The sequence below is a fragment of the Falco cherrug genome, chromosome 3, assembly GCF_023634085.1.
Source record: "Falco cherrug isolate bFalChe1 chromosome 3, bFalChe1.pri, whole genome shotgun sequence".
In the NCBI taxonomy this organism is placed as follows: domain Eukaryota; kingdom Metazoa; phylum Chordata; class Aves; order Falconiformes; family Falconidae; genus Falco; species Falco cherrug.
In genome coordinates, this window is record NC_073699.1 from 113,817,220 (window position 1) to 113,841,253 (window position 24,034).

Sequence of the window (24,034 nt, forward strand, 5' to 3'; positions counted from 1 at the left end):
AAGTGTAGCGATTTGTTTAGGTAATTTCCGCTAGTGATCTGTGGAGCCTTCAGAGGGGTTCAAGCAAGCTAATGAAACAAAGCCAGACAGCTTTTAGTGGGCTTCAGTTTGAGATTTTTGGGGATCCACGTTGCCAGTGGATAATTTTCATGGATGTGTGAATTTAAAATAGTTAAGAGAATCCTGACGTGTGCCAAACAATTTATGTATCAGTTGCCACCTGTGGACAGTTTCATTTTGAGTAATATAATATGCTACTAAGAGCCAGGTTAGTATATACCTGCTGTTCTTTGTATGTCTGCTCATTTCTAGATTTATTTAATTTTTAAGGATCTGGGCCTGATGTCTGGCATTGAAAGGTCAAATAGTGAAGGGCTAATTCACTTGCAGGTGTGTCTGCTAAAGTCTTGGTACCTATATGAAGTACATATGTGGTACCTGGATGCATTCAATGCAGTGGTGACGCTGGAAAATGAGTAGGTATTGATGTCTGATGATTGCCTTTTTCCTTTTTTTTTTTTTTTTTTTTTTGTGTGTGTGTGTCAGGTTATATAAAAAACACAGAAAAGTTAAACTATGGTAAAGAACATCAGTATAAACTGACAGTAACAGCGTACGACTGTGGGAAGAAGAGAGCTGCTGAGGATGTGTTGGTTAAAATTAGCCTTAAGCCAACATGCAAGCCTGGCTGGCAAGGTGAGTTCGATCACCTTCCTGTCTGCTTTTAGCATTTGCCAGTTCCTTCAGATAAATGTGAGAGATTTTTAATACTGTTTCTTTGGATAAATGTACAGGTTGGAGCAAAAGAATAGAGTATGAGCCTGGTACTGGTTCGTTAGCTCTCTTCCCCGGTATGCGTTTGGAGACGTGTGATGAGCCAATAACCTCAATTCAAGCAACAGTTGAACTAGAAACCAACCATATTGGTAAAGGCTGTGACAGAGACACCTACTCTGAGAAATCCATTCACAGACTCTGTGGTAAGAATGCTTTCTTTGAAATAAAGTGGTCTTTCTTGCTTATTAGTTTTTCTTTGAATGTTATGTTAGACCACAAATCAGTGAGTAGATACAGTCTTTGTTTGCATGTAGTTTCATCCAACTTTTTTCCTAGCAGACAGTAAAAAGCATAAAATTAGGTGACTTTTGAAATGATTCCCAAATGCAGTAAAGAATCTCTTCTGCCTCTCTGCTAGCTTATATAGACTCATAATTTCCCTCACATGAGGTTCATGTTCAAGAGCTGAAAGAATGCTATATATGCAGAAGGGTGTAGCCATTAAAACCTCTCTGTTTTTCTGAGGTGTGATGGATATGAAGGATGCAATGTAAGAAATACGTGGTGAAAAGGTAGATGAGAAAATCAAGGAAGTGTGGTTTGGAAAAAAAACAGGTTACTTGTATCAATTAAACTTACACTATGCTTGCCCTAGGAATAAAGGGCACTTTGGCATACACACACGCTGCGGTTAAAGGTCTGATGAAAAGTTTGAGTCCTTCATAGTCAGTAGGGAAGATTTGAGATTACAGGACAAAACACCACTCGTGATTTATGTCTTCAACTTCAGGTGAAGTCAATTGGAAGTGTGAATACAGCGTAACCCTAGAGACCTGGGCAATTCCTAAGCTGCTCCCTGATGAGGTCACTGTGACAATAACGATTTCAGCTTGAATTGGGGAAAAACCAGCAAGCAGAGTACCTGCGGGTATTGTTGCTCCTTGACCATGATATTATCAGACAGTGATCTGGGAGGGGATGCTTCATGCAGTCCTCTTCAGCTGGATGGATGTGAGTCTTACAACTAGTGTAGTGTCAGGAGAAAGGCATCATGTTCGTGGACCTGAGGGGCAAGTGGTATTAATGTAATGGCTCCTGAGATAGAGTGAGGCACTACAGCTGTAGAGATGGTAAGCAAAACAATTTCAGTGAGATTGTCTACCCAGAAGTAAAATTTATGGAAATCATCATGACATCAGGTGTCCATTCTTAGTGCCACATTATTTAAAAGGAGATTTGCTTGGTGTGTGATGGTAGCGCGTAACCCTGACGGTACTGAAAAAGTAGTGCTCAGAAAAACAGTTTGGTTTGAAACGAGCTGTGATTTTCTAGTTTCTGCCTTTTTTCATTTGAGTGTTTCTGTTGTAGGTGCTTCTTCTGGCACAGCTGAGCTACTTCCCCCTCCAAGTAGTGCTGCTAACTGGACAATAGGACTTCCTACTGATAATGGTCATGACAGTGACCAAGTCTTTGAGTTTAATGGCACGCAAGCTGTGAAGATTCCAGATGGTGTTGTCACACTCAATCTAAAAGAGCCCTTCATGATTTCTGTATGGATGAGGCATGGGCCTGGAACCAAAGAGAAAGAGACAATCCTGTGCAATTCAGACAAGACAGGTTTGTCAGTACTTCACTTATAAGTAGTCTCATTGTTGAGTTTTGTTTGTTTTTATGTGGGACCTTAAGTTTTTTCTCTGGGTTAGGTTTTTCTTGGAAATGAAATGGACTGTAAAAGTCACTCTTTATTATGCTTACCTGTAGGCATGGCCTTAGATTATCTAGCTTCACATTAGACAGACTTGTTTTTCTAATTCTGTTTCAATTTACGTTACGCATTTCTATTTGCCATGGTAGATGACTTATTCTGGCAATGCAGTCTTGATTTTGCATCTCCAGAGATAGCCTTATTCTTGATGCTGCCTAAAATCATTAAGATACTTATGTGAGGTTTGGTGACGGCATTTGCTCTTGTATTTTTTTTTTCTAGGAAGAGATGATTTCTCTTTCTCCAGTGATGAAACTTTTTTTCACCCTGTGCTTAGTTTATGTCTCTGTGAATCCTACAGACACAATCATTTTGAAGACACTATTAATAAGAGGGAAATCTGATAACCCTGTTTTCATAATTGCTGTCTAATGGGGGTAAAATAATTCTTGTCTTTGTTAGCTGGAGCAGTGAATTTGTCCAGTGTATTAGAAAGATACTTTGTTGAAAGTGCTGCTAGGTTTTTCAATGGAAGCTATGCCAAGTATATTTTAAATTACTGTTTTTTTTTAAATAAGAAAGATTTCACAGCATTTATAATACCCTAAAAGCATTTCCTTGAACAGGAGAAAAGTGACTGTCATTCAGAACCGGGTACAAATATTCTTCTCTTTTCCTTACCTTCACCCATTCCTGTTAATCAAAACCCAAAGCTTTAGACTCTGCATGCAAGTAAGTAAACTGGAGAAAAAAGGCAAATTTAAATGCAGTTTTAGCTGGTTTAAAGTACACAGTAGGCAGACCTTAAAAAGAAGTTTTCCTATTTCATTACTTGATTTGACCTAACCACGTAGCTTTTGCACCTGATAGTTTCTGGTAGTATAGATACGATTTGCCTTCATTTCAGTCTTACGTTATGCAATATTGAAAGACTGGAACTAGATTTTTTGGAGGGAGGCAATTCTGAATATATTGCACTGGGACAATACAGTCGGATTTAATGCTGTCAGGCTGAAAGATTGACATGATTTGGGTATTTTTTCATTCCATCCTTTCTTGACTCACCCATGCCATGGAATGGATGATGCAGCTAAAATGTTTCTTTTCCTTACTCTTACCTGTTTCTCTAGCATCTCACCTTTGTATTTATTTTCCACGATAAATCCTTTAGAGCTACAATTGCATAGTTTTCTCTTAGGAAAGCGTGTCCACCTGCCATCATGTGTATGTGTTCTAAAACAGTAACTAAATGCAGTAAAAGCTACTCATTTGTAACAAAAAAGCTCTTCTATTTGCAAATAGAGCTCTCTTTCTCCTGCTGGCAGGTTTATATCTGCCTCTTCAGTCCTGTGCCTTGGTTTAGATTGGATTTCGAGATAGACATGTCTTATTTATTGTACAGCGTATTACTCACAGATCCTTCAAGAATGTTTGCCCTAACTACTATTACAAACATTTATCACATTCCTCTAAGCGTGCCTGATTTACTTCTGCATTTGTTTCTTCCTATCAGTTACTTGGAGATTTGTGTATGAAATTACAGAAGAGGTGAATTTTGTGGAGGTCTTAAGGTTTACAGAAAATAATGTTAATTAACACTCTTGTGCAGATATGAACCGGCACCACTACACACTCTATATTCACAACTGCCGACTTGTTTTCCTCTTCCGCCAAGATCCTTCAGAGGGAAAAACGTACAAACCTGCTGAATTCCACTGGAAATTAAATCAAGTAAGTTTGGAAGGACAGCCGGTAGGTTGTTACAATGCAGTGAAAAACATTGGAGACTAAACTTCGTGGTAGTATAATTGTTAATAAATACTTCTTGCAACTCCTTGCTCCTGATGTCTTGTTTTATAGAACCCAGCAATGCTGACTCTTATTTGTGATCAGGCATCAGAGATAGATCCAGCTATACCTTTTCATTTTAAATATAAAATACTGGTTTAGTGATTTTATTAAACCCAGTGGGATACTCATGAAATAAAGTACAAGTCATTGTCCTGAAAGGTAGGAAAAAGTGGATTTATATGTGAAAATACAGCGTTGGTCTTTTAGCTGTGATGCCAGGTACTTTCACCAAATGCACTAAGGTAGCGTGCATGAGAGCAGAGCAGGTGTTCTGGTTTGGTTATAGCATTAAAGTACTTCTGAGCACGCGACATTTTTGCAGAGGAAAGTGTTAACAGGATAATGGAAGAATTTCTTAATTCTTTTTCGCACTGCCATACAGTTACTATTACGGGTCTGTTTTGCCAGTTACCTAACAGTGAGTTACATTTTAACATACATCTCTATATCCTGTTTTCTGTGCAGGGCAGTGTATACCGTTTTAATGGTAAAATGCCCATATATGCCCTTATAGGAAGACTATTACTTTCCAAAAGCTAATCAGCTTTCACTATAAATAGTTCTGTTGTCGGAGGCTTTCTTCTGTTCAAAATGGTCACATTTTTTCTCTGAAAATAAGACAGGTCCTTTGTTAAGTAAGGATGTGTTACAACAGCATTTCAGAATGTGCTTGCATGTAGATACGTATTTTTAAATTGAAATATGCTGTTATTAGATATTTTAAAAATCAAAGGAACGGAAATACATGCAGCTTTCTATATTGGCAATAGAAGAAAAGAAACTATTTATAAATGCTTGACAGTTGGGTTGCTTTTTTCAGATGCGTGCCATATGTGTGAAACATAAAGTATGTCTATACAGACTTATAGGTTGTCAATATGTCTGCATGTATGTGTATGCAGAATGTGCTTCAGATCAGTTATTCAACTGAAATTAAAAAAAAAATAATAAAGTACAATTTTTAAAACTTTCTTTACTCAGGTGTGTGACAAAGAGTGGCATCATTATGTCCTCAATGTTGAATTTCCTGCGGTAACTCTTTATGTAGATGGTGTTTCATATGATCCTTTCCCGGTGACGGAAGATTACCCACTTCATCCTTCAAAGATAGAAACGCAGCTAGTAGTTGGAGCATGTTGGCAAGGTAGCTATTTACAATTGTTAATATTTAATTAACTTATTTTATTTTAAATGAGATCTTTGTGGTTACCCTAGAAGTACACAGCAGATCTTTTCAGGGCATGAAAGATCACTTGTTTTGTCTTTTGCAGATTATTTTTGGTCCTAGCTAGTATCACGTTTCCTCTTTTAGTCTTTTTCCTTGAGTGTTTCTTTGCTCGCTGGCTACAGGTGCGTACGAAATAGAAAGCTACTCAGCCAAGTGATTTTTGTGGTAACCGTTGGAATATAGATAGCTTATTTTTAATAACAGTTGTAAGAATACATCATATACTTCATATTACTAAGCAGAATGCTTAATTTCAAGTAGGTTGACAAGCATATTGTAGAAAAAGTATTCTCATAAATGGAAGCATGACCAGCAGACAGTTCAGCTAAGCAACGCAAGTGATGCTGTCTCTTGGATATTGTACCATTTCTGCTTATAAAAATAAATATAAAAAGCATCTGCTTTATTGTATGCAGACTGTGGCTTAAAACACGGTGTTCTTCAAGCTGTAAAATGCTGATTCATGTGCTGTAATACTTGAGACACCTACTCTTCAAAGCCTGAGAAAAAGGAGAATAATGCATCTGAACATGGACGCTGGTTATCAGAGATCTTTGAAACAAAGCTCTTGCTTCACAGTCCTGAATGGAAACGCTTGCTTGCTGATTAAATTATTCACCCTAGCTGGTATAAAGCTGATCTTTTTGGTCAGAGATAAAAGTGTTAAATTATTCATCTTTCAACTGTAGTTCAGAATGTAACTGTAGTTGCAGTCTGCAGCAATGCAGAGAAGTAGCTGGTGAATGAATGACAAATGGAAAGCTTTGAGACGTTTTAATCAAATTAACAGTCTTCTGTCTTAAAATGTTTCTTTTCTCTTTTGAGTTTTAAGGCTTTCAAGTGTGAATGAAAGTTACGTTATCAAAATACCCTCTCCATCAAATTTACTGTTTTGCAACAAGTTCACTGTCTTTCAGTATTACTGTTTTTTTCAGTGCTAAATTAATTCTGTTGTCCCTTCGAGTCAGTTATTTTCTCCATAATTCGTCTTATTCTGTTTGTGACTTTCCAACTATCTCTTCTAGCTCAAGGGAAGCTATAGTAGCTGGTTTTCAAGAAACTGGAGCTTGGAAACTCTGTTCCAGCTAAGTGTATGGATTGTATGATGGCTTCCATGTATGTTCTGCATCCTAACAAAAGCATATACATTTAGTTTAAAAACTCCTGCTCTCACACCGGCACCTTTTGTATGATTCTTTAATTTCTTCTGACGTGAATTTTATTTTTAATGACAGCAGACTGAAATAGGAGCATTAAAGTCTGGAATACAAGAACTTGAGGCAGTATGTTTTAAAAATTCCACCAAAAGCCTGATTTCTAGGGGGTTAGAACATGGGGGAAAAAGTATGTCAAGGAAGTGAAGTTAGTGCTTAAGGCCATCCTCTTTGTCTTACAGAGATTTTAAAATAAACCAGACTGCTCTAAGTTATATATACAGCTCGCCTCTTAAGAGGAAAGAGATTTTATGCTCTTGAAAAAGTTCTTTTAACATTTATTGTAAAAAGATTTAAAAGCCGTTTCTCATTTTTGGTCCATCCATCCCAGTCTCCCCATGCTTCCATCTGATAAATTGACCGCTTAATAGATAAAATACTATTGCTATGAGAAAAGATTTGGGTTGGTAATAGCTCCTTTTGATCAGCATTTAATAACTTTTGGTGATTTGCTGATGTAGGCTGGATTGTACCTTCATTTCCGCTTCAGTAGCTAGGAGAGGAGAAAATACTGAGCCAATTGATCTCGTTACTAATAGTGGTTTGTGTGAGATTGAGTATCTGTGGTTGAAGTGTTCTCTGGTGTGACTGTTTTTACTGCAGCTTCTGTATGGGGCTCTTCAGGTTGTCTTGTCATGAATGTTATGTTCTTGTAACAACACAGTGATGTTCCTTCCCTGCATTGCAGCTATGCGTGTTTCAAAGAACTCATAAACCTTGAGAAGCTGGGTTGAGTATAAACAGACTTCTTGGGGGAAGTGCTCCTTTGTACTACTTTTGTGATAAGAGAGTTTGCCAAATTGTAACTACTTGGTCCTTTCCCTATTGTCCCATTCTTTGTCTTGCTTTTCTACAGAATATACAGGAAATGAAAATGACAATGAAACTGTGCCTGAGACCTCTGCAGGTTGCTGGAGTTTTTTCCCTACTGTTTTATTTCATTTTTAAGCCAAGACATTGCTTCATCTTGCACACAGCATGAAATGCAGGCATTGCATTTGGCCCATTGACCTTCACATAATCCTCTCCTAGGCTTGTTTGTTTCTTCATTGTGCTTCTATTTCCAGAGCTTCATCAGCTGATTTTTTTTTTTGCTTTCTTTTTTGTGTTGGTTTTTTTTTGGGGGGGGTGGGTGGGGGTGGTGGGGGTTGGTTGCATCCAAATGCACATCCATGTACAAATCTACAACCATTGTGATTTCAGTGAAGTGGTGTAAAATAAGTTACTGATGTAAAATATCAGCTAAATTTCTTTCACCGAGTTTTGTTAAAACATATGCACCTCATCCTATATAAATATTGGTATGTAGGTATGTGTGCATATTATAGAATTACTCCATGGGTTGGAAAGGACCTTTGGGAGTCAGGTAGCTCTGCTCCCTGCTTGAAGACTGATTTATACTTAGTTCAGGTTGGTTGTATATAACTCAAAGACAGGCCTGTAATTTACAGTGGATACTCACTTGATCAGAAATTTATATGAAGTTCTAATTACAGTGAATGGGCATAAAAGCTTTGGCTACCAGGTATTTCAAGTTGGCTACAGGGTTTTATTTTCTTAGAAATGTTTAGTGATAGTTTGGTGGATTTTGTGTCTCAAGTCGAGACGCTTAAAACCGGTGTTTGTTTCTAAAAACGTGTTCAAGATAAGTACTCTTTCTGTGAAGTGTAAGAATTCTTGGGATAGTCTAGATAGAATTGACTAGAGGTTTCTAGGTGTGCATCACACCTTGATTTAGCAAGGAGGTAACAGTCCGGGGGCTAGAAGCTGGAGCTGTACAGGTCTGAACTGGAAACTATATAATTTCCAACAGGAGATTTCACTACTGAAAATTATATTGTGTTCTGCTGGGGGTCTTTTAGGACTTAGAATCTTCAAAACAAGCTTAGACATCTTTCTAAAAATCGGGTAGCTTAGTAAGTGATGACCTTGGAATGCAAATTTCTGGGGGGCGGTCTGTGGCCCTGTTATTTAGCAAGACTGACTAAGTGATCGTCGTGATGTCATCTTCAAAAAGTCTGATCAGCGAAGGGGCTTACTGGGTTGCAGTTCTTCAGATGTCACTCAGCGATCTGGAAATAAGTTACCTGAGCCTGAACTGCTGGCTTGGATCCCTGCAGAGGAGGCAGCACCTTTGGAGGGGAGCAGTTCCCTCTTAGACATCTTTTTCAGAATGAGTCTAATCACTTTGTGACGTTTCTTTCTGTTCCTTGAGTGTAAAGAGAGCGTGTAATGATCAGTTTAGATGTGGGTAACGAGCACTGAGAGGAAGGGTGCTGTCTGCTGGTGGGCATTGCCTGTGCTGTAGAGAGCCGACCGGTGGGAGCGTTACCTGAACCTGAGAAAGGTTCAGCTCTCATAGTTCATCTCGTCGGTTCTGTCTGTCATTTCTGGAGAACACCACCTCGCTGTATGGGCGATTTCTTTTGAAATGTTTGTTACGGAAATATTAGCCTTAGTTTCACAGTTCCAGATGGCCACACCTGTTCTGAAGGCCATATGCATGGTGAACTGTTTAATCCTGTCTTTATGCTTGAACATAATCACAAGGTTAACACCCAGAATGGATAAAAACTAACCCGCATGTATATAATACTTTGTGGTACCAGAAAACATATTTGTTGTTTTACCAAAGAAAAGAAAAGTGGAAAGAATCAAAATGTATAAAGGTTTTTTTCCTTCCTCCCTTTATGAAGGTGGTGAACTCCACATGGCTCAGTTTTTCCGAGGCAATCTGGCAGGTTTGATGATTCGTTCTGGTAAACTGGAAAACAAGAAAGTGATAGATTGCCTGTATACTTGCAAAGAGGGACTGGATTTGCAAATGACTGATGGCGTTGGCAAAGGTGTGAAGGTAAAGTTGCACATGAATTAAGGGGATCACATTTATTGCTTTGCTGGTAATAGTTGCAAGTTTTGCTGGCAGAGTTAGGGGTGTCCCAAATAGAACAAGCTAATCTATTGTGACATTTTGCATTAAAATTCCATGAAAACTAGGAAATCTTTCTTGCCTAGATGTGGTCTTAGTGGGGTTTAAGGATGAAAGTTACTGTGTTCTCTGTAAGTCTTGAAGAGAAATCCTGTATTTGTAAGCCTCTCTTGTTTTACCAGCTATACCCGGCTGTATAACGAAAGACAGCGATTCTTAGCAGGCAGCTTGGAATGGGACTGACTTGCATGCCTTTTTGTAGTAGCAAGATTGTGTGGACAGAGCTAAATTTCTCTCTTTGTATTGGCTGTTTCTCTAACATATTACTAGAGTCTTGACATCAGAACCATAAGTCCCTAGATTTTTTTCCTAAAGGACAAAACAGTAAATACATTCCACTGGAATAAGGAAGTGAGATGGGAAGTCAGACTGTGTGTACTACAAGACCAGTGAAAAATAGCCTTATTGTTTTGAACACAGATGTAATTATCCTAGCACTTACCAGGCTAAGCAGTGCTGAACTTCCAGTTTTAAATGCCAGGTTATGTTACTGTTTGGCTCTTCTTCCCCCCCGTTGTTTCAGATCCACATGAACCCAAGTCAGTCAACGCTGACCTTAGAAGGGGATGATATTGACAGAGTTGATAAGGCCATGCAGCACATCTCCTATCTGAACTCCCGCCAGTTCCCAACACCTGGGATTCGGAGGCTGAAAATCTCCAGCGTTGTCAAGTACGTCCCTAGTGCTGCAATAACGTGCCGCGCCTGGAACGATGTGTCTCAGTTGTGGTAAACAAAGGAGCCTTGCTGTGTGCAGCCATCACGCGTTTGAATACGGCAAATGTTTTCTACACCAGCACTCCGTTTTCTTCCTGAGAACGTAGTAAGGAGTGTGTAAGGAAGGGAGTAGCTTACTGCAGGGGTATTCTGTATGTCTCCAGCATCACAGCCTTCAGGAAAGGTGTTCTGTGTGGCTGTTAGCCATAACATAGAAAACGGGGCTAAATGTTAACTGTAAGTAAAAATTAATTGTGAGATTGCTCCCTTGGTAGGTAATTCTTCTTTTCCAACGTGGCTGATGAATTTATCTAAGACTCCTGGGTCTGAGAGAGCTTTTAAAAAATTCATAAAGCAATTACTCTGCATAATTGTGCCTCCCTCTCAAATAGCCTCCCTGACTGTGCAAAACTGCTTCTGTATCTCACAGATGCTTCAGTGAAGAGGCCTGCGTCTCCATCCCTTCTGTGGAGGGATATGTGATGGTCTTGCAGCCAGAGGAACCAAAAATCAGCCTTAGTGGCATCAACCATTTTGCCCGCTCTGCTTCAGAGTTTGAGAGTTCTGAGGGTGTTGCCCTCTTCCCTGAGCTTCGCATAATAAGCACCATTACTCGGGAGGTGGAGCCAGAGGGAGATGGAGATGAAGATCCCACAGGTAACATCCTTTTCTGCCTAGGAACGTTGCTATGCTCACCTCATTCAGTGATCACGTTGGAGGATCTTCCTCTTGCAAAGCGGTGTGGATTTCTAGTATCGAATCTAGTAGGGGAAAGGAAGGTGTATATCTCCTGTGAGAAGGTGTAGGTACTGTGCTCTGGGCTAACAAAAATTTCTCCAGAAATGGTAGTAAGTCCAGGCCGTTATCTTCACGTAAATATCTCTTGTTTGTATTTTGAGTTTTGGGGCTTTTTTCAGTCATTATTTCCTGAATACTTGCTCTCTTTACTGCAAGCCCAGATCTTAATATTTGTTCTGGAAGAAGAATTGAGTTTGCATGTGACATTTGATAGCTCCTGTGCTCTTGTCTTCTTCACCTTTTATATCTGTTTACCTCTGGCTTTTCCTCTGCTTTTTAGTACAAGAGTCTTTGGTATCTGAAGAGATCATGCATAACTTGGATACCTGTGAGGTGACAGTGCTAGGAGAGGAACTAAATCAGGAACAAGAAAGCCTGGAGATCGACATGACACGGTTACAGCAGAAAGGCATTGAGATGAGTAGTTCCAACCTGGGCATGATAATCACAGGTAGGGGTTACTACTCTTCGTCTTTTTGTAGGAAGGATGTAAAGACCGTGATAATGAGAACAGTGTGCTAAAGAAATGGTTTGTAAAACCTTACTCCAGTTACTTTTGTTTTTGACTAGAATTTCAAGCTCAGAGGTGTTAGAACTATTTTGTGGAAAGCTGTGATTCTAGAAAATACATCGTTCTAGAACCTCCTTTCTGTTCCTCTCTGATGTCCCATATTGCAGGTTACTTCTGGACTGTGGAAGTGAAATACTCTTTGCCCTGGGTAGGGCTTGTTCCTTGCACAGATAGATAATCCAGTGCCTAGGAGCACGCATCATTCCTTTCCATTTTGTGTTCAGAATATGTTAACGTTTTTGAAAGGAGGACTCCCGGAATCCCTTCGAAGACTAACTGGGTCTAGGATTTTATCACAAAATCCTCAGAATTTCAGTGGAGCCGTGTGTGTGTGTCTGTGGTGTTACCTTTTTTTCTACTAACTGTAAATCTTGCAGTCAAGAACACTTAATTGCAGACAGAGAGCAGTATTTGTCAGGTATATGTTGTTGAACTAGTCTTTTGCAAAGTAATTGTTTTACTTGTTCATTTCTCTCTACAGGAGTGGATACTATGGCTAGTTACGAAGAAGTTTTGCATTTGATACACTACAGAAACTGGCACACAGTTTCTCTCTTTGACAGAAAGTTCAAATTAGTCTGTTCTGAGCTGAATGGACGCTATGTCAGCAATGAGTTTAAAGTGGAGGTATGTAAACTGATCTTAAGAAGTTGTAGAGCATGGATGGCTAACAGGATGGAAGTTGTTGCCTCAACTGATAGATAATTGATCAATTACTGATTTAGATTTTTTCCTGTAAATAAATACTAGTAAACATGCATTTCAGGCTGTATTTTTCATGTAAATGTGTTATTAATCCTGCAGTTCTTAAGTAAGGTTGCCTAAACAGAGGTGAAACTGTCGTGTTGTGGAAGAAATGGCATGGCTAATGGAAGTGTGAAGCTGAAGAGATTTAATTGGAAAGACAGTATATTAATTTAGCAAAAAATTAGCAAATAAGTAAGAGTAGTGCTACCAGAGACTTGACTGGCCTTCATGTCTAACTTCTGGGTTTCAAAAATTTACTGTTTTGCTTGTGTGATGCTTAAATTGACAACAATAAGGGCTTATGTAAGAGTGTAGACGGGCTAAAATTGATTTCCTCTGCAGCAGAGTGCAAGTTAATTATTACTTTGTACACTTAAGTTAAATATATGGAAGTACAGCAGAAGATAACATAAAGGGCGCTAACGTTTCGTGTGCTGGAATGTGAAGTTATTTATACTGAGAGGAACTGTCCTGTCTCTCTGCATCTTTCAGCTCTCAGCTTGAATTCTCTACATTTTAAAGCTGACCAAAGGAATGACAGTAAAGTTAATGGTGTTTACCGCTAGTTGGTTATGGTGGGCTGGGGAGCCTCCTGTGTCGCAGAATAGACACTTTTGTGTGAAGTAATGTGGTTTTGTTTCCTGAGGAAATTCTGTGAGCTTGAGTTGGGATCTTAACCAAACTGTTGAACTGCAGATGCTTTCCTGGTTCTGTAGCAGACACGCTCTCTTCCTGTTGTGCAGCTGGTCAGTACCTGTATCGCAGTGTTCCACCCCGGGAGGGGTATATTTAGCTCTGCTTGTTTGGCAAGGGAAATGTGCTTTTCAAATCATGAGCTTGCAGTTGTACCTAAAAGCCAGCTATTGCAAAGTGTGGGCTAAACTTTATAGAAAAATAGGGGTTTTCTTAACCCTCTGGCTGCTATATGGATTTTTTTTTCTTTGCTGTTAGCTGAAGTTACGCAGCAGAATAAGAAAAGATGGGAATGAAGAAAATGCTATTAATGTATTACGTATCTTTGTATATACTGTTACTTCAGGATTAAAATAGCTGACCGTCACATTTGATAATAAACTGGCTTTACCTGTTTTATTCTGAAGTACTGGTGTCTGTACACCAATTTGCCAGACTAACCAAAATAGATTTGAGAACTGTGAAACTGAAGGGTTTTGTGACAAGAAATTGTAACATGTGGGGAGCTACTGATTGGAATGATTGTCCCCTGTGAAAAGCCATTGCTGTGTTGAAGGAGAATTAGATGCCTGCTCTGGGGAATGGATTTTAAATTATTTTATTTTACTTTTTATTTTTTGTTTCTATCTCTTCAGATGTAAACTTTCATTTCGGGAGTTTAACATTTTCTTTTTGTTCCTAGGTGAACGTTATCCACACGGCTAACCCGGCTGAACACGCTAATCACATAGCTGCGCAGCCACAGTTTGTTCATCCCGTGCATCACACATTTGTTGATCTCTCTGGTCACAACTTGGCTAACCCTCATCCGTTTTCAGGTAAGAATTCTCAGTCACTGAAGTTCAGCTGCCTTTTTTTGGGTGTTAAAATGTCACAGAGGCTTCTTGCTGCAGGGAGGTTTTCCCCCGGACTTTAAATGGGTATGTTGGACTAACGATGGTTGCAGCTGCTCAGCCCTGTTCTGCTGTTGCCCAGGCAGGGAGGGGTGGCTGGCTGAACCTGTAGTAAAATGGGTTTTCCTGCCAGCAGGAGAGCTTTCTGTTGGGGGGTGAACACTGGAAAATGGGAGGTGTGCTAGTCTTAAGGGGGCTGTAAGACTTGGATAAAGGACCCTGAGGAACTGGGACAGTATTTCTTCTGAATTGGCGCGAGGAATGAACCACAGCGGTATTCCCTTGATAAGTCATGGTGTCTGTCCTTTCTGTTTTAATTATATTAATTTGGCGTGGGTGTAGGATGTGAGAGGAAGAAAAGTAGGCATTTTAGAGAGGAGTCTGCGTGTGTGGTGGAATCTGCTTTCCATGTGTTGTCAGTCCTTCAAATTGATGTAATTATACTTAAGGAAAAAAGTTTTAGTTCTTAATTCTCTAACTGGCTCTTTAGGTGGCCCTAGCCAAGCTGCCTCTGCGAAGCTACATATAATACTTGCATAATGCCATTTCCCTCTTGCAGGTGGTGGAAACAGAGGACTAGTTACTAGCATCGTGTATGAGTTACCAGTGTCATTTAAGAAACTCCTTTTGTTTTCTTGTCACAGTTGTTCCAAGTACAGCCACTGTTGTGATTGTAGTTTGTGTCAGTTTCCTGGTTTTTATGATTATTCTGGGAGTGTTCCGAATCAGAGCTGCACATCAGAGAACGATGCGTGACCAGGACACTGGAAAGGAAAATGAGATGGACTGGGATGACTCTGCTCTGACCATCACTGTGAACCCGATGGAGGTAAAGCTGGTGTCTCAGCACTTTAACAATAAAATGCCCTTCTCCAGCTGTAATGGGTATGATTGTACACGGACAGAGGTAGTAGAGCAAAACCAACCACTGAACGCGGACTAGAGACCTTAGCTGTGAATTTTTAAGGAATGCAACAAATGCTGAGAGCAGTTATGTTTGGGATCTTGCATGGGTGATAGCGTCATGCTGCATAATTGGATTTTACAGGTCAGTGTCCAACACCAGCGCTGATTGTGCGGCGTGCTACCTTAACCACGGTCTGCTTTTTTCCAAAGTTGCAAGAATTTATTGTTGAAATATCTCTGTTTACGATGCTTTCTTCTTCTGTGGTTGACATCTGCGTTTTTAGAAAATCAGGAAGAGGAGAGATGTGTGACCTTAATGTTCTTTGTGCAGCCCTCCTGAAGGATCTTTTTCCAGTAGAATTTGAGATACTGGATCACACATCAGAAGTGTTTAGCGTGACAGGACTGATAGCAATGTTACAAAGCTATTTTAAAGAGCGCTCCTTCCTTTTTTCTTTCCTGGTTGCCTAATTACTGCTGAACTCCTAAAATCAGTAAGGCAGCTGTAACAGCTCTTTCTTGATACAGTGCCTGGTGCCTGAATTCCAAAGAATGAAAAGAATTTTGGCCAGTATGATTTCAACAGCTAATTTCTGTCTTAACAGACTTATGAGGATCAACACAGCAGTGAAGAGGAAGAGGAGGAGGAGGAAGAAGAAAGTGAGGACGGAGAAGAAGACGACATCACTAGTGCAGAGTCTGAAAGCAGTGAGGAGGAAGAGGGCGAGCAGGAGGAGGACCAACAGAATGTTAACAGACAGCAACAGCTGGAATGGGATGACTCTACCCTCAGTTATTGATTCTAGCTGTTCCCTTTGTCTTTGTTTCTGCTCTAGAAGACTCCACTGTAATACACTCCATTGTTACCAAGGATTCATGGTGTTTAAAAAAAAAAAAAAAAAAAAAAAAATTCATTCTGGCCAGTAGATTCAAGCCACACACATCCCAGTGTTTGTGTTATGTCAGCTAGTTCCTGATGCTGTTTCTAGAATTGTGGTTAGCACCTCCTTTCCTTCAGCCATGCCTCAGTGACTGGATTTTTTTTACGCTATGTGAGGAACCACCTTGCACTTTTTTCTTCATGTCATGTCAGCTAAGTGACTCTACAGATCTGTAGCCATTGCACATGAATTTCTGGACTGTCATTTTGCTCAGTGAAGCAAACTTGGCTTTGTTCCTTTTTCTAAAAGATGCAAAGATTGCTTGTTGACAGAGGGTAAAGCTGCTCATTTCAGCCTGTTGATTTCTTTTAATTTTTTTCCCAAAATTAGTGCATGTGTAAAGTGGCAGAATGAGGTTAATATGTAGAAGATTAACAGACTTTTTAATATTTTGTAAATATATTGGAATTATGTAATTATGTCATTTGTGGTAGTGAAAACAGGGTCTGGGGTTTAAAACATGCTAAAGTAAAAAACCATGCAGCATGAAATACTACAAAGCTCATACTACTGCAGCAGGAGCACGGGCACAGTTATCTAGTGTAGATGTTTCAGTAATACAGTGTCATTGGCCTTGACTGCCATGTTCGCTCATGCCCCACTCTGTTTTAATTTTTCTTTCCTTTTCTTTAATCTCCTTTATTTTTGCAGAGGGAACAGACAAACTTGTGAGAAATAGTAAAGGCTTTAGGCACCTCTGCAGAGGCTCAGCTGCCCTGTGCAATACAGTGGTCTGTTTTACCTTTTTCTTTTTTTTTTTCCTTTTCTCCAATTAAGTCTTGGCGTAAAGGGCTTTTAAGTTATTGGGGGAAAAAACACTACTTGGACGGTGGATGAATTATTGTGCAGTTGCTGTGGGGTGTTGCCACAGCTGCTGTTAGTTACAGTGAGGCTGCCTGTAGCACAGCGATGGTCTGTCCGTACCGCTGACAGGGCGGGCTGTTGATGTAGTCGGTGGATTTGTTACGTTGGTGACTGAAGCCGGAAAGCCCGAGCCCTGCGTACCTGTGCACCTCGGCGACCGGCCTACACGGACGGGCGTTCGGGGGCTTTTTGGCTGTGCAGTTTTTCTAATCCGGTGGCGGGGGGGGAGCTTGGGACATAGCTGGCGTCATTTCTATTAAACACACTCCTGCTCATTCCCTGTAGCCTCTTGTACGGTAACTTGGACTGTCGGTGTATTAAGCCTTTGTTTACACTTAGTAATTGTGTTTACCTGCTGGTGAAAAGCTATAGCATACATTATCCAACTGGAAGACCTTGGGAATCATGGTAAAATACTATTCCAAGTCCAGATGACTTTGGTTGTTTCTGATCAAAGTTCCAACTGGGAACTGCAAAGGATTTCTCTAAAGAAGTAGCAGAAAGGTACGAAAAATCAGTGAATGACCCCCATGGTGGAGAGTGCTAGTTTTTTTGTAAGGCAGGTCTTGTTTATTTAACTTTATTTGGTCTTACGCAGAGCCTTGAATAATGAGTATCTGCTCACTTGGTTTTTATGTTTGGAGGTGGATTAAAAAGAGTAACTTGTTTTGCTTGTAACAGGGGACTAGGACTCCGTTCCCTCCTCAGCATGGTAAGCAAAGTTCGGTTTTTGATCTTGAGTGTAGCCCACCTCTGCCCGGGGCGCACAGGCCACGCGCGCGGCGCAGGCTGCTGGGCGGCTGACAGGACGCAGCAGGGAGATGTTGCACTGGGCACGCGTGCTAGAGGAGCGACAAGCAAGCCAACGGGTGAGGGCACAAAGGGTCATAATTCAAAGAGCTAAAAGATAAGGATGGATCCAAATGTTTCTATAGTTTTGATTTCCAGAGCAGACCTATTCTCATCTAGTGATGTGTGTAATGGGATCTAGTGGTGGGTTTTATCTGGGGTAACGCTTGGCTGCGGAGTGCCTTTTACAATAGTAGATGGACCTGGAAGCAGGGAAGAGAACCCACACAACTAGCTTACCGTTTTTTGGGGTTGTTTTTTTATGTAAAATTTTAGATTTCTAAAATGGGGAAATGGTTTTGACTACTCTACGTGGTAAATATAACTGCTAGTTTTAAGTAAACTGGGAAACTTTTAACTTATGTCTGACAGTTGTCCTGTGTTAATGTGTAGAAGACTTATCCTTCCATATACTGTTGCTGTAGCTGCTGTATTTTAGACCAAAACTGATCATGACTGAAAGGTTGTAAACATCCTGATGCAGTTGTAGCCACTGTGGGTATAACTTTTCAGATGTGTATATTGGTAACAGGTCAGTTTGGAAAGTCTATAAGCTACAATAAATTTCTGGTTCTAAAGGTTGTTTGCATTTATTTTTTTACTGAATGGAACAAAGTTGACTCAAGTTATATTAACTGTGTTAATTTGCTTCCGCTGGTAGAAGAGTTTTGTTCTCATTGATCTCTAAAGCACAGTTAAGACTTCGGCAGCATGTATGTACAATTTATCAGTTTATTTTTTTACTTACAAAACATGTACCTAAAGCAAATGAAACGTTAAACATGTAAACATTCTCTTGTTACAGAACTGTGGCTTGGCTTAAAAAAATACTTCTTTTTTCAAAGGCAACAGAATAAGCACAATCAGTTTGTACAGAGTTAAAAAAAATAATCACAGAAACGTCTCTAAATAAATAGAAAGGGGTATCATTTTGAGCATATTTATAAAATCAGAAGCTATTTATAGTGAAATTAATATTTTCAAAAGTGATTTAAGTTTCCATCTTCAGTACAATTCAACTTGCTGAAAACTGTCAGGTGAGCTGCTGCATTGGACATTTGGAGTCGGAGGTCCTTTGCTACCTGATACAGCCACCAGGAGTGTCATTCAGGATGCTGCTCCAGGGGTGTACAAGGAAGAAGGTCCACTTGACTCATTGGTATTTTTACTTCTTGTAGGTAAGTCAATTTTCTAGACTTAAGTAACCTCTCTCTAAAACCGTGCTGGGTGGAGAAACGCCTTTGGAATTGCGCAGTTCCTGCAGTTTACACCGATACAACTTGTATTATTGCACTTCTGAAATTGAAGGGTGGATGACACGAGCCACTGCTGTGCTGTGCTTCTCTAAAATGGTATTGGGGCCTGAGTTTTCCGGAAACGTTACCAAAACAAGGGCTGAGGGCATGTACGGCTGCCAGCCTGTAAACCAAGTAGGTGAGGGTGACGAAGGAGATGACTGGGCAAAGCTGCCTCGCTGCAGTGTAACAGGCAGCGGCCCGAGTTACCAGTTTGTGGCAACACTGAGAATTGCTTCTCCATTCACTGTAGCATGTTTCTTCCCTTCCACAAGAATGTGCAAACCACTGATGTGGTTGTGGTTTGGTGCTTCTCAGCCTGCACGTGGCCTGATACTGTTGCATACTTTTTGCTCCGTTAATTTAATAAGGAAGGAAATAACAATATTGATCTGTTCTCTAAAATGGAGCAAAGATGTGTGGCTGCAGGGAAGCAAACCTGGGCATGCCCCTGAGAGAGGGAATACAAAGAGGTCGTGAGTGCCTGCCTCTCCCTGCCGGGGCAGCAGTGGTTTAGATGAGTGCAGGACTCTTTTTCTCACTGTCTGATCAACACGAACAGAGCTCTTAACTCCTACCATATTTCTAAAATCAAACCAACTGTTAGAGCTTGAGTGCTGGGCTTCTGTGTTCCTTTTTGCATTTCCTGTTAAGTATTTCAGGAGAATCCCCGCCAACCTTATTTTATTCCATGACTGAGGCCAGTTTTCTAAATACTCCATTAAGCTTGGTTGCAGAATGCCTGGTCTCCACAGATCGGGCTCTTAACAAAACCCTCAAATTACAAAAGATGGCACCAAATCATTAGAGGACAATGGTGGAACCTTTTAAAAGCATTGTCCTGGAGGGCTGGCAACGTGGTACGAACAAGGCGCTTACCAGGCGCGGTGTGCATTAGTCCTGCACGCTGACTGGGAGTGAGCATCGCGTGACCTGTCCTTCTGGGGGAAAAAAACCAAGGTAGAGCAACAGAGTGGTCAGCTGGTGCAGAGCAGCATCGTGCTGTGAAGACACAGACTTGCTGTCGGTCGTGGGAGAGCAGCTGACGGGCGGTAACTTGCTACCTCATGGAAATTTCTGCATTTGTGAAGTCGTCATGGTTATGGATTTTTTTTTTTATAATTGGATGTAAGAGATACAAGCTTCCTACTCCTAGTTTAAATCGTGACACTCAGCACCCTCCTAGCCTGTGAAGCTTGAGGCTATAATCTGGCATAGGAAAGGAAAATTATTCTTCTAATACTTAAAACAGCTTTACAAAAATAGGTCCTGACTGTTTGCTCTGATATTACCTTAACCAGTTTAGTTTCATAGTACCGTACTGCAAATGGCAAATACGGATTCACTGTTTAGGACTTTATTTGAAACCTGCGATCGCTGTCTGTTGTGCAGTGCAAGACGACTGTAATACCCCAGACTCAGGAGAACCACGAGTGAGGGCCAGTTACAGCCCACTGCGGAGAGCTGACCTCTGAGGACGACACGCGAAGGCTGCAGGAAGTTTCTTTTAGTCTGATCTCTAGAAGCAGCAGCAGTTCTAGAGTGCTGGCTCCAGTCAAGATAGACAGTAGTTTTCTTTCCTGCAGGTCAATCTGAACACATTTACACGGTGGTTTTTTCCTAGTGTTATGGTCAAATGCATAGTTACACGAAGACGTGAAGCGAGCTTTCAGTTCTGGCTAAGCTGGGTCTGTAACTGAGCCAATACAGCAAGAGCAATTGCTGCAAACGTACCGTCTGTACTGCTGGGTATGCTGAAGAACTGTTAGAGGAATGTGCTGGTAAGTAAGCTGGGCTCACTCGGAAGGGTACACACCTTTCTGTCTTGAAACGTTCTCGCCCCTTCTCAGTCACATACAGTATCATTTGAAAGGTGTAGAAACAAGGGATCTCCAAGGGTTCTGTGAAGTTAAAATCAATTGTCTTCTGTATAACTGTTGCTTCTAGTAACAGGTGCTCTATGAGAGGTTTATATTGACGTATACAAACCAGTATAGAATAGCCTTTATAGCATAATGTCTTTTTATGAAAGGAAAGGGCACTTTAAATCAGAATTTAAATTAGCAACAGCATAACACTAAACCATAATCTGCTCATATCTGTTTGTATGTAAAGGGAACGAGGGGAGGGTTTATTAAAGGTGTTCGTTCACTGACCAAACCTCTAGCGTTACCTACTACTATTGACTTCTGCTTGGGGTAGAAGTTATTTTTTTTAAGGCAGTATTAACTTTGTTCTTTGTCAGCTGCAGAGCTAATGTATTTGAACTTGTCCTCTTAACACACCCAAAAAAAAGTGAACTTACTTTAATTTTTAAGTATTAAAAAGAGCTGAAAGTCAGGAATGAGTTGTGCCTATATGCTGGATGTAAAAATAGCATCTAATCAAAGTCATCCCATGACAGGGAAGATCTATTAAAAATAAACGGGCCCATTCAGTCTCTGCCTTAACCTTGCTGGTTTTGTAGGAATTTCAAACTAGACATGAAAGCTCAGTTTACACCAGAAAGTAGTGTATCATTTTTGACAGTACATGCATCTCTTGTCACCTGAGAAACAGGATCTGAAATGTCTATTTTTCACTTGGGCTTACTTATGTAGATTTTAAAAAAAAGTTTAAAAAACAGTTCTGTGAGTAAATTAAAATTGCTCAACCTAGTTAAGGGCATACAAATCAAATACAGGATTCAGCTTCAGGGGTGTCTTGAAAATTACACTATGCTATTCCTTAAAAGGCAGGAATGGCAGCACCTCCATAGGAACCTGATGCGGAGAACATGGGGAAAGGGGAGGTGGACCCCCAGGGGACTGCTAAGGGACACAGGTACCAACCACACCGCTCCACCTGTCTTCCGGCAGGACCCGTAGGCTGCCTACGAGGTGCATCACTTGCTACCGTGGGAGGCACCGAGTGGCAGCAGTGACGCAGCAGTGGCTCCTGTTCATCTGTCCCTGTGCAACAGCAGTGCCCAGAACTGCTCACGAGGTGAGGACACTAGCTGGACACAAAAATACGACACATGAATAGAAACGGGTGATTGATCACAGCACCCTGTGGGAGATGGGATAGATCCTGCCTCGGAGGGAGGTGGCAGTGAGAACGGGAGGAGGCTGGAGTCAACGGTTTGATTTAGATACCAGCCCAGAGGACGGCAGCTTGCGCTCTGGCTGACCCCCATAGGGACAGTCTTTGCACACCAGCTCCAGTAACAGACAAGGAGTCGTGTAGCATGGCTGAAAGGAGGAAAAGTGCGGAAAGGAACAGGGAATGTGTTTGTAAGAAGATGAGACTTGAGATACAACTTACGGTGTGTGTTTCAGTGTTAAACCCACGCATGCGGCACTCCTCTGCCCTTACGCAGGAAGGCAGGCTGGCCAAAGGACTTGGGCACAGAACGGTGCCATCCGTCCCAGCTGACACTGGAGTTAGTGCTGTGTCCCTGCCGTTACGTAGGTGTAGGCCAGCGCCCTGCGCGCACGCGTTGCAGGGAAACCAGGTGGCAAAGCAGCCCTGATGCACCCCAACAGGAGGTACATGTAGCAACCAGCATTACGTGCCAATTTTGAAAAAGCAATCTTACTGTTTTCAGGCTTAAAAACAGAATAATTGCAGAAACCCACGAACTGCTGAGACTGAACTGAAGTCTGACTTGGGTTAGGTGTTTCTGTTTGCTTTCCCACCAGCCAATCCAAGCCTGTTCTTGTGGCATCAGTGTTTCGACAGCCATACTGGGGTTCCAGTTCAGTTTCAGAACGCTCTGGCCTCTGTAGCAGAGCGCGAGCAGTGTGACCGCGTGGGTATTTTCACCCTGTCACAATGCAGAGTATAACAATTTGTCCCAGTCTGTTCCAGTGGTGATTTAAGCTGACCTACCTTGGTGTATGTGGGAACAGGGTAGGAGGCACAATCACATGGTGAAGTTAATGCCGCTGAGCTGTAACAGTAGGGACCTAGAAGACGGGCTATAGTATAAGAACTACAGGGATAGAAGGTTCTCAGTGGTCAGCTAAATTTTCAAGAAAATAGAAATACGCACATGAACATGCCAGAAGGATGTTGCAACTGCCTGCACTCTTCCATTAGAAGGTGTATTTGAAGCTCAACACATCCTTAAGGGTACAGTACATCTACCTACCTTTCACTGTATGCAGTAATTTTATTGCCTCACGTCTCTCCCTTGTCCCCCAAAGATCTACAGCAGACATGATTATGTGGCTGATGACAGTCCAACAATTTTTCAGTCCTGTGGAAAGGTCTGATCTCTGGGAACGCAGGTGGGGGATCTTCAACATGGCAACATTCATCAGTCTTTAAAAACCTGTCTACAACTGCCAGACTCAGTGCAGGTATTACATTCTCTTGGAGCAAGTGGACAGGCTCGTGTTGCTCTACTGTCTGTTATCTTTGGATACGTTGTGTGCCAGCCAGTTCACTTTGGTTTTCCAGCTCTCTCGCAGGGCTTCGTTAAACTTTAGTCTGAAGTGCTTCAGTGCCTCCTCATCTGTTTTCCCAAGAGCCAGGGAATCCTGAAGGTAAGAGGCAGGAATCAGTGTAGCCTCGCTGAAAGTGCAACTGAACAATTAACTGATCAACTACTAAGATGTTTACTCACTAAGAAACAACTCCATAGAAAGAGCACCGAGTAGGAAACAAGTAGCCGTGAACTGTTTTGAACTGTTACTGTACCTGCATGAGTTTTTTTCATTCTGCTGAATAAATACATGCGTCCTACGCTTTATGTTGGGCACAGGGAAACAGAAGGATTTTTAGTGCACCTGTAGAAGGCTGCACTTCCAGCTGGCCAGGGCTAGGCGGTTGTACTTTAGGAGGCCAGCTGGGAACAGGGAATGAATCACAACCACAGAGCTCTGTTTCCCACAAGCTGGTTCTACAAGGGACCTACTGTCTTTTGTGCTGAAGTATCTGAAGTTACTTCCTGAGCAGCCGTACCCGGCATTTCTTATGTCCTTCACCACGAACGCCAGACGTTACTCAC

General features: G+C 41.2%; 2 protein-coding genes across 13 annotated transcripts in view; one reads left to right on the top strand and one right to left on the bottom strand.

Annotated features, from left to right (window-relative positions):
- CLSTN1 (calsyntenin 1) overlaps positions 1-18,321 on the top strand; it is a 39,930-nt gene extending 21,609 nt beyond the window's left edge. For 2 of the 4 annotated variants that reach the window (XM_055703888.1, XM_055703889.1), the window contains 14 exons: positions 547-696; positions 795-980; positions 2,146-2,394; positions 4,092-4,213; positions 5,315-5,477; positions 7,632-7,682; positions 9,472-9,629; positions 10,288-10,436; positions 10,912-11,138; positions 11,560-11,730; positions 12,332-12,477; positions 13,973-14,108; positions 14,828-15,012; positions 15,695-18,321. In XM_055703888.1, the coding sequence (XP_055559863.1) occupies positions 547-696; positions 795-980; positions 2,146-2,394; positions 4,092-4,213; positions 5,315-5,477; positions 7,632-7,682; positions 9,472-9,629; positions 10,288-10,436; positions 10,912-11,138; positions 11,560-11,730; positions 12,332-12,477; positions 13,973-14,108; positions 14,828-15,012; positions 15,695-15,889 (2,288 nt within the window). In that variant the 3' untranslated portion in view covers positions 15,890-18,321. The remainder of the gene's footprint in view (positions 1-546; positions 697-794; positions 981-2,145; positions 2,395-4,091; positions 4,214-5,314; positions 5,478-7,631; positions 7,683-9,471; positions 9,630-10,287; positions 10,437-10,911; positions 11,139-11,559; positions 11,731-12,331; positions 12,478-13,972; positions 14,109-14,827; positions 15,013-15,694) is intronic. The other 2 variants (XM_055703890.1, XM_055703891.1) reach the window with 1 other exon arrangement.
- Positions 18,322-18,461: 140 nt separating this feature from the next.
- PIK3CD (phosphatidylinositol-4,5-bisphosphate 3-kinase catalytic subunit delta) overlaps positions 18,462-24,034 on the bottom strand; it is a 59,653-nt gene continuing 54,080 nt past the window's right edge. For all 9 annotated transcript variants that reach the window (XM_055703886.1, XM_027802292.2, XM_055703884.1 and 6 more), the window contains one exon: positions 18,462-23,564. In XM_055703886.1, coding sequence (XP_055559861.1) covers positions 23,427-23,564 — 138 coding nt within the window. In that variant the 3' untranslated portion in view covers positions 18,462-23,426. The remainder of the gene's footprint in view (positions 23,565-24,034) is intronic.